Source organism: Culex pipiens, chromosome 2 (assembly GCF_016801865.2).
Source record: "Culex pipiens pallens isolate TS chromosome 2, TS_CPP_V2, whole genome shotgun sequence".
Lineage (NCBI taxonomy): Eukaryota > Metazoa > Arthropoda > Insecta > Diptera > Culicidae > Culex > Culex pipiens.
In genome coordinates this window covers 21,045,407-21,060,318 of record NC_068938.1, presented here as the reverse complement: position 1 = coordinate 21,060,318, position 14,912 = coordinate 21,045,407, and the positions used below count along the sequence as shown (strand labels likewise).

General features: G+C 42.7%; 1 protein-coding gene across 10 annotated transcripts in view; it reads left to right on the top strand.

Moving 5' to 3' along the window:
* The window catches only part of LOC120427862 (uncharacterized), a 131,272-nt gene that overhangs the window by 107,964 nt on the left and 8,396 nt on the right, over nt 1-14,912 (top strand). For 6 of the 10 annotated variants that reach the window (XM_052707609.1, XM_052707610.1, XM_052707608.1 and 3 more), the window contains 15 exons: nt 47-334; nt 393-479; nt 1,326-1,391; nt 1,556-1,600; nt 2,152-2,193; nt 5,217-5,306; nt 5,366-5,445; nt 5,500-5,660; nt 5,727-9,111; nt 9,193-9,302; nt 9,368-9,480; nt 13,294-13,415; nt 13,478-13,628; nt 13,694-13,995; nt 14,098-14,881. In XM_052707609.1, coding sequence (XP_052563569.1) covers nt 47-334; nt 393-479; nt 1,326-1,391; nt 1,556-1,600; nt 2,152-2,193; nt 5,217-5,306; nt 5,366-5,445; nt 5,500-5,660; nt 5,727-9,111; nt 9,193-9,302; nt 9,368-9,480; nt 13,294-13,415; nt 13,478-13,628; nt 13,694-13,995; nt 14,098-14,881 — 5,826 coding nt within the window. Of the gene's footprint in view, nt 1-46; nt 335-392; nt 480-1,325; nt 1,392-1,555; nt 1,601-2,151; nt 2,194-5,216; nt 5,307-5,365; nt 5,446-5,499; nt 5,661-5,726; nt 9,112-9,192; nt 9,303-9,367; nt 9,481-13,293; nt 13,416-13,477; nt 13,629-13,693; nt 13,996-14,097; nt 14,882-14,912 lie in introns of those variants that run through there. The other 4 variants (XM_052707617.1, XM_052707616.1, XM_052707614.1 and 1 more) reach the window with 4 other exon arrangements.

The following is a 14,912-nucleotide window of genomic DNA, read 5'->3' as shown; positions in this document are numbered from 1 at the left end:
CTTGACGCAAGACCTCTTAAACTAATCCACCTTCCTTCAAATCCAGTACCTGGACCAGTTCAAGCCCAAGGACCTCACCCGGGACAACTTTAGCTTCTCCGCGAAAGCGATCGTCGGGACGTTCCTGCAGCCGGCGCCCCCACCGTACGCCACCGACGGCGAGTACATCAAGATGACCGACGTGGAGGTGGCGCGCCGCCTCGAGGAGCTCAAGATGTTCACGCGCCACACGGCGCTCGGCGTGGAGCAGCGCATCGAGATCGCCAAACAGCAGCAGGCGCTGCGCGACGCCAAGAAGATGGCCAAGGACGAGATCAGCAAGAACAAAGAGAAGGTGGGACGGAACTTGTTTATATGTGTGTTGAAAAGACTTCTGAACGGTTAAATTTCAGGCTCGTCAGGCAAAGGAAATTGAGCGCAACGAACGGCTCGAACAGCAGCGCAAGGAACGGGAACTGAAGAATCAGCAAGCGATGGAGGTGAGTTCGATTAATCCAGTTTGAGAATGGTGGGACGGCCTGGTCAGAACGGACGTCCTTAGATTTTTAGCTTTGAAAAGGAATTGCATGGCGAGAAATTTATAATAAAATATTATTTCTGACTAAAGCGCTCAGAATTGTTAATAAGGCGGGAGTCCAAAAATCTAGTTAGGAAGTTTTTAGGTGGGACAACCTGCAATCTTTAAAAACGCCCCTCAAGAAGGTTAGACATGGTGAGGTGAAAATGCTTGTTTATCAAATTTTTTAAACGTCTGGTGTGGTGGGACGGCCTGCTGCCAAGATTATCAGATTAAATTGGCTAGGGTAGTTTTCAGGACAACCAAAACCATGTTTTTTTTCAAATTTACATAGTTTGTGTTGAAATGGTGGGACGGTTTTTTTTTGCTAGGTGGGACGTCCAGAAATCTTAAAATTGAATTCTTGGTTCAAATTTTGTCACAGATTCCGTAATATTAGAATATTAATATTGTTTAGGACTATCTCATTTTTTACGTGGTGGGACAGCCTGAAAGTGTACTATGAAATGAGTTGATTAATGGAATCTTCAAGGTGGAACTTAATGAAATGTGCACTTCTTATCTCATTTAAAAGGTTTGCTGCTGAGCAAGTGTTGTCTTATTTTGTTACGTGGTGGGACAACCTCAAAGTTTTTGAACAAATTAGTTGATAGTTTTGCATGGTAGGACATTTTTCAACTTCACTACTCAATATAAATTTGTTAGAAGGGATGCAAGCAATTCAAGTTGAGAAAAATTTAAATTGGTGGGACAGCCGCAAGATTTGAATTTGAAAAACAAACTTAACATATATTTTTTGTTTACTCAGGCTAAACGAAAGCGAGAGGAAGAGCTCGCCCGCCAAAAAGCCGAAGAAGCTGCCCGGAAGCAACAGGTAAGTCTTCACTTTATAATAAGCTTAAAATTTGTTAAAATTTACCCTAAATTGATTTACTTTTCTTTTCAAAACTCAAATTCAAACTCGAAAAAAAAATGTTTTCATTTGGGATCGGCGATATCAAACAAACAAAATCCCACACTCAAATTCCGTAAATTTAGGAGAAAGAGCTAAAACGACAGCAAGCACTGTTACAGAAAGAACAGGTACTTTTGCCCGAATTGTGGCTTAGCTAGAGTTTGCGTGCCAAACTGTAGTGTTGTGTCTCACTCCCTGTTTTAGACAGGAATCCCCCCGTTGAGATTAGCGATTCACGAGAGTGTGTGAAAGTTAGAGCGATATTAGATTTGAGAGCTTTAAGGAGGTATTAGACTATGATAAACAAACAAACAAACTCGCACTTTTTGTCAGTCTAATACCTCCTTTAGTTAAAACTGTGTCCCAACTGTGTTGTGTTGTGTTTTGTATAAAATAGTTTTGCCTTCCTCACCTCCGTATTATTTAAAGCTCCACGTTGTCCCGTGTCGTTTGTGACTAACAACCATTTTTAGGTTAGGGAAATTTAGGAAACATTATGTTTTTGTAAAATAATGAGTTAGGAAATCAAGCACATTGTTCTCACCGAAAGTTAAAGTTAAAATTTAGAGAATAGAAAAAAATGCCACACTTGTTAAATGTTTGTCTGTGATGTTAAAATATAGGATTATTTAAAAACCTTTTTTGTTTTCTCTTCTTTTAACGCAATTTTGTTCTCCAGGAACTCGCCAAACAGAAAGAGCTGATGTACGCCGTTGAAATGGTAGGCATCAACTGTGTTAATTTAATTTAAAATTTTCTATAACTCACTAAAAGTCAACTTTTTGTGTCAATTTAATACAACTAACTTAACTTCAAATCAGTTAATTTTTTAAACAATCAGAATTCTTTTGTTATTCTCCTTTAAAAAAAATAAAATAAAAAAAAAGTTGCATGATAATACTAACAATTTAATTTTGATTTAGAATTTGATGACTGATAATTTTGATAGCATGAATATTCCAAACGAAACTAAAATTATTTTGTTCATTCGATCGCCCAGGTTGACCGTTTGTCATTTTGACCTATTGTCCATTTCGATTTTTTGTTTTAGGACCATTTGAACTTTGCGTCTTACAGTATGTAAAAAAAGTATTTACACCCCTTGGGCACTATGCACATTTTGTGATGAAACATGTAAAAAATTTAAAGTTTGACAGGAACCTAGTACTACGTTTTGTTCAGAAACTCATGCCAAACATTTTGCTACAAAAAACTCATGAAAAGATGAATTATATAAAAAGTTATATAACAAATTCTATTACGAAAATAAAAAAGGTGCAAAAAAAGTTTGTACACCTTTCGAAAAATTAACATAAATAATGTTATTTGTTGACAAATCACCATAAATCCAGTCTCCCAACTCCAAATAGGCATCCTTGACTGATTAAAAAGATAATTTGGATTGAATATAAAGTTTACTAACTACTTAGTGTAAAAGTTTAAATAACTCTGGAAATTCTATATAAAACTTATCAAAACTTAATTTTGCAAACTTTTAATTCAAATAAATGTCAATATATTACCATAGAATTGCTAAATAAACATTTTGGAGTGGGCATAACACCGTTTTGGGGGTATTTGTATCGATAGAATAGATTTTTCGTTGGAATTTCGTACCAACCCGGAATTACGTCGTCGGAAAATCCGCCGGCATCCGAACCGGTCCACAATTCACAAGTCAACCTATTTGGCATCGGAAAGGGCATAAAATTTCCGATCTTTTGATACCCATACATCCAGGTTTTCTATAAAACCTACGTTTTTAAATACCTAGGTAAAAACGTTGTTATGGTTTTGTTTGAGCAACCTGCCAAAAATGTATGGAATTTCGTAATTTTTGTTCTCGTGGATCAAACTTACTTTTTGCCCAGGTATTTAAAAACGTAGGTTTTAAAGAAAACCTAGATGTATGGGTATCAAAAGATCGGAAATTTTATGCCCTTTCCGATTCTACATAGGTTGACTTGTGAATCGTGGACCGGTTCGGATGCCGGCGGATTTTCCGACGACGTAATTCCGGGTTGGTACGAAATTCCAACGAAAAATCTATTCTAGCGATACAAATACCCCCAAAACGGTGTTATACCCACTCCAAAATGTTTATTTAGCAATTCTATGGTAATATATTGACATTTATTTGAATTAAAAGTTTGCAAAATTAAATTTAGATAAGTTTTATATAGAATTTCAAGAGTTATATAAACTTTTATACTAAGTAGTTAGTAAACTTAATATTCAACCCAAATTATTTTTTTAATCAGTCAGGGATGCCTATTTGGAGTTGGGAGACTGGATTTATGGTGATTTGTCAACAAATAACATTATTTATGTTAATTTTTCGAAAGGCGTACAAACTTTTTTTGCACCTTTTTTATTTTCGTAATAGTATTTGTTATATAACTTTTTATAGAAATCATCTTTTCATGAGCTTTTTGTAGCAAAATGTTTGGCATGAGTTTCTGAACAAAACGTAGTACTAGGTTCCTGTCAAACTTTAAATTTTTTACATGTTTCATCACAAAATGTGCATAGTGCCCAAGGGGTGTAAATACTTTTTTTACATACTGTATGTGCTATGGACCTTTTGTCATTTTGACCTATTGTCCTTTGGACCTGTTGTCATTTTGACCTTTTGACCTTTGGATCGTTTGTCTTTTTTACACCTATTTTCCTATGGTTTTTTTGTGCTTTGGTTCATTTTTCACTTTGACGTCTTTTGTCACTGTTGACCCTTTGTCTTTTGGAACTATTGTACTTTGGGTATGTTTTCCTTTAGACCTATTTTCCTTTGGACCTATTATCCTTTGGACCTATTGTCCTTTGGACCTATTGTTCTTTGGATGTTTTTGGGACCTATTGTTCTTTGGACCTATTGTCCTTTGGACCTACTGTCCTTTTGACCTACTGTCCTTTGTACCTATTGTCTTTTGGACCTATTGTTTTTTGGACCTATTGTTCTTTAGACCTATTGTTCTTTGGAACTATTGTTCTTTGGAACTATTGTCCTTTGGACCTATTGTCCTTTGGACCTATTTTTCTTTGGACCTATTGTCCTTTGTCCTATTATTCCTTTGAACCTATTGTTCTTTGGAACTATTGTCCTTTGGACCTATTGTCATTTGGACCTATTGTTCTTTGGAACTATTGTCCTTTGGACCTACTGTCCTTTGGACCTATTGTCCTTTGGACCTTTTTTCCATTAATCCTATTGTCCTTTGGGACTACTGTCTTTTGGACCTATTTTCCTTTGGACCTAGTGTCGTTTCGACATATTTTCCTTTGAATCTATTATCCATTTAGACCTTTCATCTGCTCTGATGCTTTTGTCTAGTTTGACCTTTTGACCTTTTGAGCATTTTGACATTCTGAACCACTTGTTCTTTGAACCGTTAATTCATTTTGACCTTAAGTTCTTTGGATTTTGTCCCTTGGACCCTTCGTCCTTCTGACCTATTGTCTATTTTGACATTAAGTCCTTTGGACCGTTTGTTTGTTTACCTATTCTCTTATTTAAAGGACCAACCTTTTGTCTTGTGGACCTTTTTCATTTATTTTTTTTTGTATTTTAAAATTTTCAGCCTTAAGTTATTTTGACCTTTTTTTTATTAGTTTGGAATATTCATGTTTTTGCTAGTGTTCGTAAAGTAGTAGGTTTCATAAGTGACTAATTTTGATTTGTAGAAGTAACAAACATAGTTTTGGAAAACAAATTCTAAATAATTCGTTTCATCTATTTAAAAAAAGGAGCGAGAACGACGACGCCAGCACATGACGTTGATCAAGCAGCTCGAACTTCGTCGAAAGTTTGAGGAGAAGGAAAAGAAGAAGCATCAGGTACGATTGAGATAACCGTAAAAAATAGTCCAACGATACTAACTGATTCGATCTTCTAGGTCATCCTGGACAAGCTGATTCAGCGCGAGAAGAAGCTGACGATGCGCAAGCGGGACACCAGCATTCTTCAGGAACTGAGGTAAGATTCAATGCTTTTTGTGTTAAGGAAGTTTCTTGACCATTTCAATTTCAGAAAACCCCAAGAGGACACGGAAATCGGTGACCAACCGGTGCTGCCCAACCTGCCGCGAATCCCGGGGCTCAAGCTGACTGGCACCGGCTTCGCCGACCTGCTGATGGTTTTTGAGTTCTTGCACAACTTTGGCGAGACGCTCGGCTTTAGCGAGTCCACCGGTAAGTTTCACCTCAAGCTGAATGAGTCACAATCTCTTAACTGAAACTTCGTTTCACCCCCCGCAGACATGGAAGCCCTTCCAACGCTCCAGTCGCTCCACTCAGCTCTCACCTGCGAAAACGCAATCGAAGCCGAGGAAGAGCTGCTTTCCGTGATGACGCACCTGCTCGTCTGTGCCATCGAAGATCCGGGCATTCCGAACCCGGGTCGGCACACGACGCTGCTCGGCCAAACCCTGCGCCAGGCGGACATTACCCACTCGAACGTGTCGGAGATCCTGCGGATATACCTGTATGCGGTGGCTCACGGCGAGGTCAAGCAGCAGAGTGGAATCAGCTTGGAGCGCGAGCGCGAGCGGCATCACCTGCCCACCGAGGAGGACATCAAGACGGCCAGCGACAAGAACAGGCAGTTTTACGAGCTGCTTTCGGAGAACCTGCGGTACAAGCTGTCGGAGCTGCTCAAAGACAAACCGTTTGTGGCGCTGAACCCGACGACGAAGGTGCAGATCCTGGCCATGTTGTGCAACGATTTGCTGCTGAACAAGGCGGTTTGCAAGCAGATCGAGGGAAGTCTGGAGACGCAGGCCCAGCTGAAGAAGGAGCGCTACCTGCTGGATAACAAAATCAGGAAGTACAAGATGTTGGTTGCGAGGAAGCAACGGCTGGAGCAGTACGAGAAGGCTCAAGCTGCTGCGCTGGAAAAGTCCCTGCAGATGAAGGCTGCCGAGGAGGCGAAGCGGGCAGAGGAAGCGGCAGCGGCTGCAGCCGCGGCGGAAGGAATCGTCATCGCTCCACCGACTGGAGAAGACAATCAGGCGGCTCAGACGCAACCGCAGCAAACAGGGGAGGAAAAGACTGAAGGAGGCGAGGGTGAAGTTCTGGACGCAACGGCACCACCGACGACCGATTCTGCGCCAGTTCCGGCCGAGGTCGAGCAGAACCACAAAGACGAAACGGTGCTGAATCCTAGCCAAGAATCTCTTCCACCGCTCAACAACGGTACAATCACCCCGATGGAGGACAGTCCCATCAAAGCCCCACCAACGCCACACCAACTCGAGGAGTCAAAGTCCAAAGAGTTGAGCTTCTCCGAGATGGGTGAGCACGCACCCGGTGGCGACGTTGACCATTCGTTCTCCAAGTCGATGACGATGCACCACGAGCATGCGCCGAGTGAGCGCAACGACGACGACAACAGCGACCTGGAAAGCGAGGGAACGCAACTGGAGGAGGACGAGGACGCGCATCTGACGGCCGAGGAGGCCCAGCGGAAGTACGACAAGATCCTGGAGACGTCGTTCCAGAACAAGAGTCAGCTGGAGTACGCGTTGAACCAACTCCGGGTCAAGTGCTTCGGCCAGGATCGCTACTGGCGCCGGTACTGGTGTCTGCCCAAGTGTGGCGGAGTGTACGTCGAGGCGATGGAGTCGGCCCAACCGGATGTGTGCAAATACGAGTGTGCCCTCGAGGAGGCTCATGCTAGTCAGGAAGCGGCCAAGGCAGAAGCTGCTGCGGCTGAAGAAGCGGCTGCAGCTGCCGCGGCCGAAGCCGTTGCAGATGCGGCGGACGAAGCTGAGGGTATTCCGCGGTTCATCCCCACGATAGCGGACATTGTGAAGCGCGACCGGGACAAGAACAAGGAGAACAAAGACGCGAATGAGTTCCCGTCGCACCACATCGGTGGGCTTGAAGAGCGAAAGCGGAAGCGAAGTGGTCGGAGTAAAAAGAAGCACGACTTCTTCAACCAGGAGTGCACGAACGACAGCGAATCGCAGGACGTGCAGGATGAGGACAACTCACGGACCAGTTTCAGCAACTGCGAGGAAACTCGAACGGATTCGCAGTCCGAGGCGGAGCACGCACCGGCTCCGGTCACTCCAGTCGCACCACCGGTAATCGAGGAACCTCCAAAGCCCGTGATTCCACCACCGGTACCGATGGTCCAGGAACCTCCAGTCCCACCGCCGATCATGCTGGGAGCAGCGAAGAAGAAGCGCGAAGACGATCACCTGATGGACATCGAAGACTCGATCCCGACGGCGATTCTAGTACAAAAGGGCAACAACCACGACGAGACGAAGATTGTCGAGGTGAACAATCAAATTGGCGGCGTCAACTTGAACAGCAGCCGAGGGCCGCAGGAAGACAACGACGTCCAGCTGGTGCAGGAAGAAACCCCCACGATCACCATTCCGGACGACGACACCGAGAGTGGCGATCAGCCGTTGCGCGAAACCGAACAGCCAGCGGGACTGACGACAAACGGTGGCGGTGGAGGCGTCGGCGACGCCGGCAGCAACTGTGATATTAAGCCAAAGCTGGAGAACGGCGAAATTGGCGCTGACGAGGAGATGGAACTCGGCGAGATCAAATCCGAGGAGCGTATCAAGAAGGAACTCAACTCGGACCAACCCATGGACCGGTGGTTCTCAATCGTGGACAAGGAACTTCCACTCGCTAGTACCGAGTGTCCGCTGCCGTCGATCAAGGGCACCACGCCGTCGTCCGTCGCCCGCCAAGTGTATACGAACATTACCTGTCGGGAGATTTGCCAGATCCAGGGCAACCGATGGGACATCGGCAACAACATTCAGTTCTTCAGCGTGCCGCTGGAAAAGATGGTTGAGATTCACTTTAAAAATGAATCGATCCTGTCGCTTTCCGGCCTCGACGAGGAAGAAATGGCCGATGTGATCGCTAAGAAGATCAAGCTGGAACCAACGGCGGAGTCGGACACGAAGCCAACGTTGATCCCGAAGCGGGAATCGATCGATGAAAGTCAGCTGGACGTTAAACCCGATGTCAAGCAGGAAGGCGAAGCCGAAGAGTACGGAACGTTCTCCCTGCCCGCGTACATGACGCTAACGCTCAGCAACCTGACCGCGTACGTCCAGTGCGACCAGTTCCAACCGCTGCAGATGACCCCCGAAGAGGAGCGCCAGCTTGAAGAGGTAAAAGCGCGTGGAACCCTAGCGAAACCCGAAGTCAAACACGTCCCCAAGGACCTCCGCCACGGCTGGTGGAAAATCAACGACATCGAAGAGCTGAACGAACTGATCAAGTCTCTAAACCCTCGAGGAGTCCGCGAGCGATCTCTCCGCCAAAGTCTGCTCGAGTCCCTCCAGGAAAGCGTCAACCTGTCAACGCCCTTCCCGGTGGCCCACCCCCGCGCCCCCATCACCAACTGGACCGAGTCGGAGGCGTGGAACGCGTGGAACCCGGCCATCGCTCGGCGCGTCGAGATCGCTCTGCTCGATCAGATCGAAGCCATGGAGGACAAGGTCGCTTCGGCGTCGATGCAGATGAAGGGCTGGCAGGTGCCGCAGCGGGACGGCGACAGCGACAACGGCATCGTCGAGGACGTCAGCATCGAAATGCTGCGCGAGCGCATCGCCGGCCTCGAATCCGCCATCGAACGGCGCTACCTCAAGCCACCGCTCGGCATCAAGTGAGTAAAGTAGTGACCCGAGAGTTGAGCACAGACCGCAGTGTTGAACCCGAATGCAACTAACTTTCGCTTTTCTTCCAGCACGACCGAGGCCCAGATGGCAGTGATTGCCCAGCAGGAAGCGCACCACCACGCGACGATGAACTCGTCCAACTGCTCAAACAGCTCCGAGGATGAAAACATTCCGAAAGGTTTGTAAACCAATTTCATTTTGTTGAACAATAACCTAACATAGTTTTTTTTTTATCCCGCGTAGGTCTCATGTCCTGGCGCGACGCCGTGGAACGATCGGTCACTACCGCCCAGCTGTCGATGGCACTGTACGTGCTCGAGTCGTGCGTCGCCTGGGACAAGAGCATCATGAAGGCGGTAAGTTGTGTGGAACAAAAAAAAAAGTTGTGTGAAGAGTGCCTGTGTGATCCCAAATTATCCACGTTTCCCAAAGTCAATACTAGTAGAATTAGTTCGATATCCAATTTCTCCCGTTTCTCAAAGCGTAGAAAGTGTGCAATTTTCCTTCTTTTTCAAATCGGCAGATGCGCAATTAGTACTTCTTTCAACTAACTCATTAGTTTGTTGCTTTTTGTTTTCTTTGGTTTGTTTGATTTTCTAAAAAAAATACTAACATTGACCGTTTTATTTATGATAAATGAAAATATATATGAAGTATCAGATTAAAAAATTAAACAAAAAAAATGAAAATTACAGAATAAATCGCTTTATTTGGTTTGGTTTTCAGTTTTTCTTGTTTATGTTATCGGCTTATGAAAAACCCTAAAATGTTTGAAATTCCAATCGGACTTGGACTGACTTGATCCTAGCTGGCCCACCTCGCTCTGCAAAAAAAAGTTGCCTTGTTGGTCTGAAAAGAAAATAATAACTCAATTTTATACTATTGAAATGGAAATTATTGTTTTTTTTTTAATTTGTGAAGATTTACAACTGTTTGAACTTATTTATTTTATTTTTTCCTGATAAATTTCTCGCGTTTTGCGGGAATAATAACATTAAATGTAGATATTTTAATGCTTTACTTGAAAACATTTTTCAAGTACTTGTTCATTTAAAAAAAAAACAAATAATCGAGTAAAGTTATCTTTTATTGTCGAACCACGATTATTAATAACCGTAATTTTACGGGAGCGAATTTCAAATAACTTACTAAAAGTTTTCTTTAACTATATTTTGTGAAAATTTATGTGTTTTACGAAAAAAAATATTTTGAAGATCCACGCCAAGTTTTGCTTATTGAAGATTTGAATAATTACAAAATTGGTAAATTTTGAATTCTGTAATAATAACATCTTATTTTTACAAAAAAAAAAAAATAAATAAAATAACACAAAAGTTCACATCAAATTTTGTTACGTTGTATATTTATAATTATGAAAATTCAAGTATATTTAAAAACAAACTGTGACAATTCAAGTATTTTATTCAAAAAATCAATATCACTACCGAATTACACGTCAAACAAATTTGTTATGCATTTAAGCTATCAATATCAAAAGAAGTGATATTTTGTATGTATTTTCACTTTATTAGAGTTTTTTTCTAAAGCTAAAATTACCACAAAATATCGTATTTTTCGAAAATATATTTTTTTTTTGTAAAAACTAACATTTTCACAACAAACTGTATTTTTCGAAATTACTCAAGTTTTCATTATTTGGGTATCAAATGAAGGAAAATTTGATATGCATTTTTCCTTTATTAGAGTTGTGTTTTGTAAAAAATATAAAAAAATCACAAAATACCGTATTTTTTCGAAAATACCAAAATTTTTAAAGTTTGTACTATAGAAACGAATTTAAATTTTGTATGCATTTTCCCCTTATTACATTTTTTTCTGTAAAAAACAACGATTTTCACAAAATACGGTTTTGTTCGAAAATACTGAAAAAGTTGTAATTTGCAATATTCGACAATACAAAAAAAAAATCAAATTTGCTATATGAATATCAAACGAATTGAAATTTTATATGCATTTTTACCATAATATTTTTTTTGTAAAAAACTAGAATTTTCACAAAATACCGTATTTTTTGAAAACTCTCAAACTTTCAAAAGCTACAATATGGGTATCAAACGAAGCGAAACTTGTTATGCATTTTCACATTGTTATATTTTTTTCGGAAAATACTTTTTTTCACAAAATACCGTATATCTTCGAAAGAACTCAAATTTTCATTACTTGCAAATATGGGTGTCAAACGAAGCCAAATTTTGTATGCTTTTTCACTTCATTAGAGTTGTTTTTGTAAACAAAAAATTTCTGCAAAATACTGTATTTTTAAAAAAAAAACTAAAATTTTAAAAATTTCCATTATGGGTATCAAACGAATTGATATTTTGTATTCATTTTCACTTTATTACTTTTTTTTTTGTAAAAAACTACGATTTTCACAAAATACGGTTCTTTCGGAAATAGTAAAAAAATATATTTTGCAATATTCGAAAATACTAAAAAAGTTGAAATTTGCAATATGGGTATCAAACGAATTGAAATTTTATATGCATTTTTTAACTTATTATTTTTTTTTTGTAAAAAACTAAATTTTTTACAAAATTCCGCATTTTTTGAAAATTCTCAATCTTTTATAATTTACAATAATTAATAATTTACAATAAAGAACTAACGACGTGATTTTTTTTGATTGATTTTATTAATTCACTGTTTTTGCGCTTTTTTTAATTTGGGACCATCCATAAACCACGTGGACACTTTAGGGGGGGGGGGGGGTTATGGCGATTGTCCACGATCCATACAAAAAAGTTTTTTTTGTATGGACAATTGTCCACGAAGGGGGGGGGGATGGTAAAAGATTACCAAAAAAGTGTCCACGTGGTTTATGGATGGTCCCTTTTTGAATATTTTTTTAAATTTGCTGTTTGGTCTTTATTTCCAAATTTCACATTGTTTTGTTCTCATTTAAAAAAAAATGAAATTTTTAGAATTAAAAATTAGATGGATTTAAAAAATATATTCAGCCTAATATTTAAAATGTACTGTATCTGCGTAGACGTCGGATTTGGAATAAAGAGATGTGTTCAGCTTGTTGTCCAAAAAGGAAAGAGAGCGCGATACATGTTCGCTTCTTTATTTATACCTTTCTTACATGTGTTGGTATTGGTTACATTTGATCGCACTAACGTCAAATGACATTATGCGGAAAAACCGAGGGATAGGACAATATTATTAAGCTATGGAAATTAAACACAATTTCTCGTTTTATGATACTCGTATTGTAAGTCACATAAAGATGAGTATTTTCATAAAACAATGGTATTTTGTGATAATTCTAGTATTTGTCACCAACCCTGCCCTCTTAAAAAGTTATTGCGTTATTGTGGATTTACTGTATAAAACTAGTTTGTGCTGTTCACAAATATGTGGCTTAGAGAAGAATTGACGAATTTGTCAAATAAAGACATTTATAATGATTAACGAGATATGTGCCTTGTCTTATGCAAAATTAGAGAAAAATACAAACATTTTGAATTTATTTTTTCTTATTTCCAAGGCTAAAATCCTAAAATCAGTTCGATATAAGAAAGGAATCTAGCGACTTTCATATTTTTTTAGAAAGCTCACATTTTTTAATTGCAATTTTTGATACAAGTTCTTATTACAACAGCAATTTTGTTTAATGCATGCTTTTATCTTCTTCAAATAGTTTCATTATTAGTTCTCCCTGATCTAAAATCTTAACCTCAACTCACCACTTCCATAAGTTAATTCATTTTTCTCCTTTCGTTTTCTTTTCTGTTTTCTCTTCATTTCGCGTTCGGATTTTGAAATTTTTGGTTCTCGCGCGCGCGCTCGCTCGACTAACTACTCATCTGCTATAATTGCCGCATTTTTGAACACACCTAACACACACAAACTAATCGCTTGGTGTTGTTGCCATCGCCTAGTCCCAAGCCGACGTGTCCAATGGGTTGACCCCATCGACGCCGTCTAAAAATGCCAAGAAGAAGAAGAAGGAAAATGGCACCACCGCTTCCGCCTCCTCCTCTCCTCTGTCCACGCCCAAAAGTCCCTCCAGTCCCTCCGCTTCCTCTTCCAATGCCGCCCGGGGCGCCCTTCTGGCGGCCAAAACGCACCTGCTGCTGCAGCTGCGGAAGAACCGGCTCACGCCGCGAACGAGCCTTTCGTCATCCAAAAAACTTTTATTGCAGAACTGCCAGTTCTGCCAGTCGGGCGAGCAGGAGGACAAGCTGCTGCTGTGCGACGGGTGTGACCGCGGCTACCACACGTACTGCTTCAAGCCGCGGATGGACAAGATTCCGGACGGGGATTGGTGAGTTGGATGGGAGATTCGTTGAAGACCGGGGTTGTAACTGGTTTGATTTTTTCGTATAGGTATTGCTTCGAGTGCAAAAATAAGGCCACCGGCGACCGGAAGTGCATCGTGTGCGGAGGGTTGCGGCCACCGCCGCTCGGAAAGATGGTCTACTGTGAGTTGTGCCCCCGGGCCTACCATCAGGACTGCTATATTCCGCCGATGTTGAAGGTGAGTTGAGGAGCGAGGTGGCTTCTCGAGTTGATGTGATCTGACCGGTTTCTTCTCTCTTCTAGTATCCTCGCGGCAAGTGGTACTGCACCAACTGCATCGGGAAGGCTCCCCCGAAGAAGAAGCCCCAGCGGAAGCCCAAGGAGAAGTCGTCCAATCACAACACGTCGCTCAACCAGTCCAGCCTGAGCAATCAGTCGGCCAACCAGTCGCTCAACTCGTCCCACGAGGAAATCCCCCAGCAGACGTCAGCCACGGCGCCCTGTCCGATGACGTCCCCTACGTCGGCCACCAACCCGTGCGGCGGAGTTGCCGGCCTACAGACGACGACGGGCACCGCCGCCACCCTTGGAACGACGCCGTTAAGGTAGCTATTGAACACGTTTGAAATGAGCCTCAACCCATTTCCCAAACCCAAGCAAGCAAGAACGAATTCTCTCATTAAAACACTGAAAACCCATTAATACAGTCCAGCACATTCAGTAGCATCCACGACGACGACGACGACGACCCATGAAGAGCCGTTGTCGACAGCGGCGACGACGGCATCGACCGCGACGAACCCAGCAGATTTCAGCCAGATGACGATGCCAACGCCAACACCGCCAGCAATTGCATTTCCGCAGTACGCGAATCTCGAGGGAACGCCCGTATCGAGCGTACTCAACAGCTTCCAACTGCCGCCGCCACCCTCGACGGCCACCACCTTCGACGCCCAGCAGCAGCACTACCAGCAGTACTATCAATCTCAGCAGCAGCAGCAGCAACAGTATTACCCGGATTACGTTCCAGAATCTCAACCACCCTCCTCGCAATCTCAACCCGACAGCGGCGCGGCCGCCGCCGTCAACACCAGCATGGACAACACAGCGAGCAGCTTGAATGCCTCCTCGCTCGGTAGCAACGACGATTCGACGACGGCAGATCACCAACCTCAAGAGCAACACGGTGCCGCCGTGCCCTCAACGCCCACCTCGGGTGGTTATTCACCATCCGGATCGACCTCGTACGACGAGCAGCACAACTCCGAGAAGCCACAGCAGCCACAACACCAGGAATCGTCGTCCTCGGAAGAGCAACAGCCGGTGCCGGCTCCGGCGTTGACGTCCTCGTCGTCGTCTTCGTCGTCCTCGCACAAAAAGGACAAAAAGGATCGCGATGAGGCGCGCGAGCAGGCGAAGAAGGAGAAGAAGGCCACCAAGAAGCTCATGAAGGAGCTGGCGCCTTGCAAGGCGGTGCTGGAGGAGATGGAGGTGAGATTATCTCGAGTCTAGTTCCAAGAAG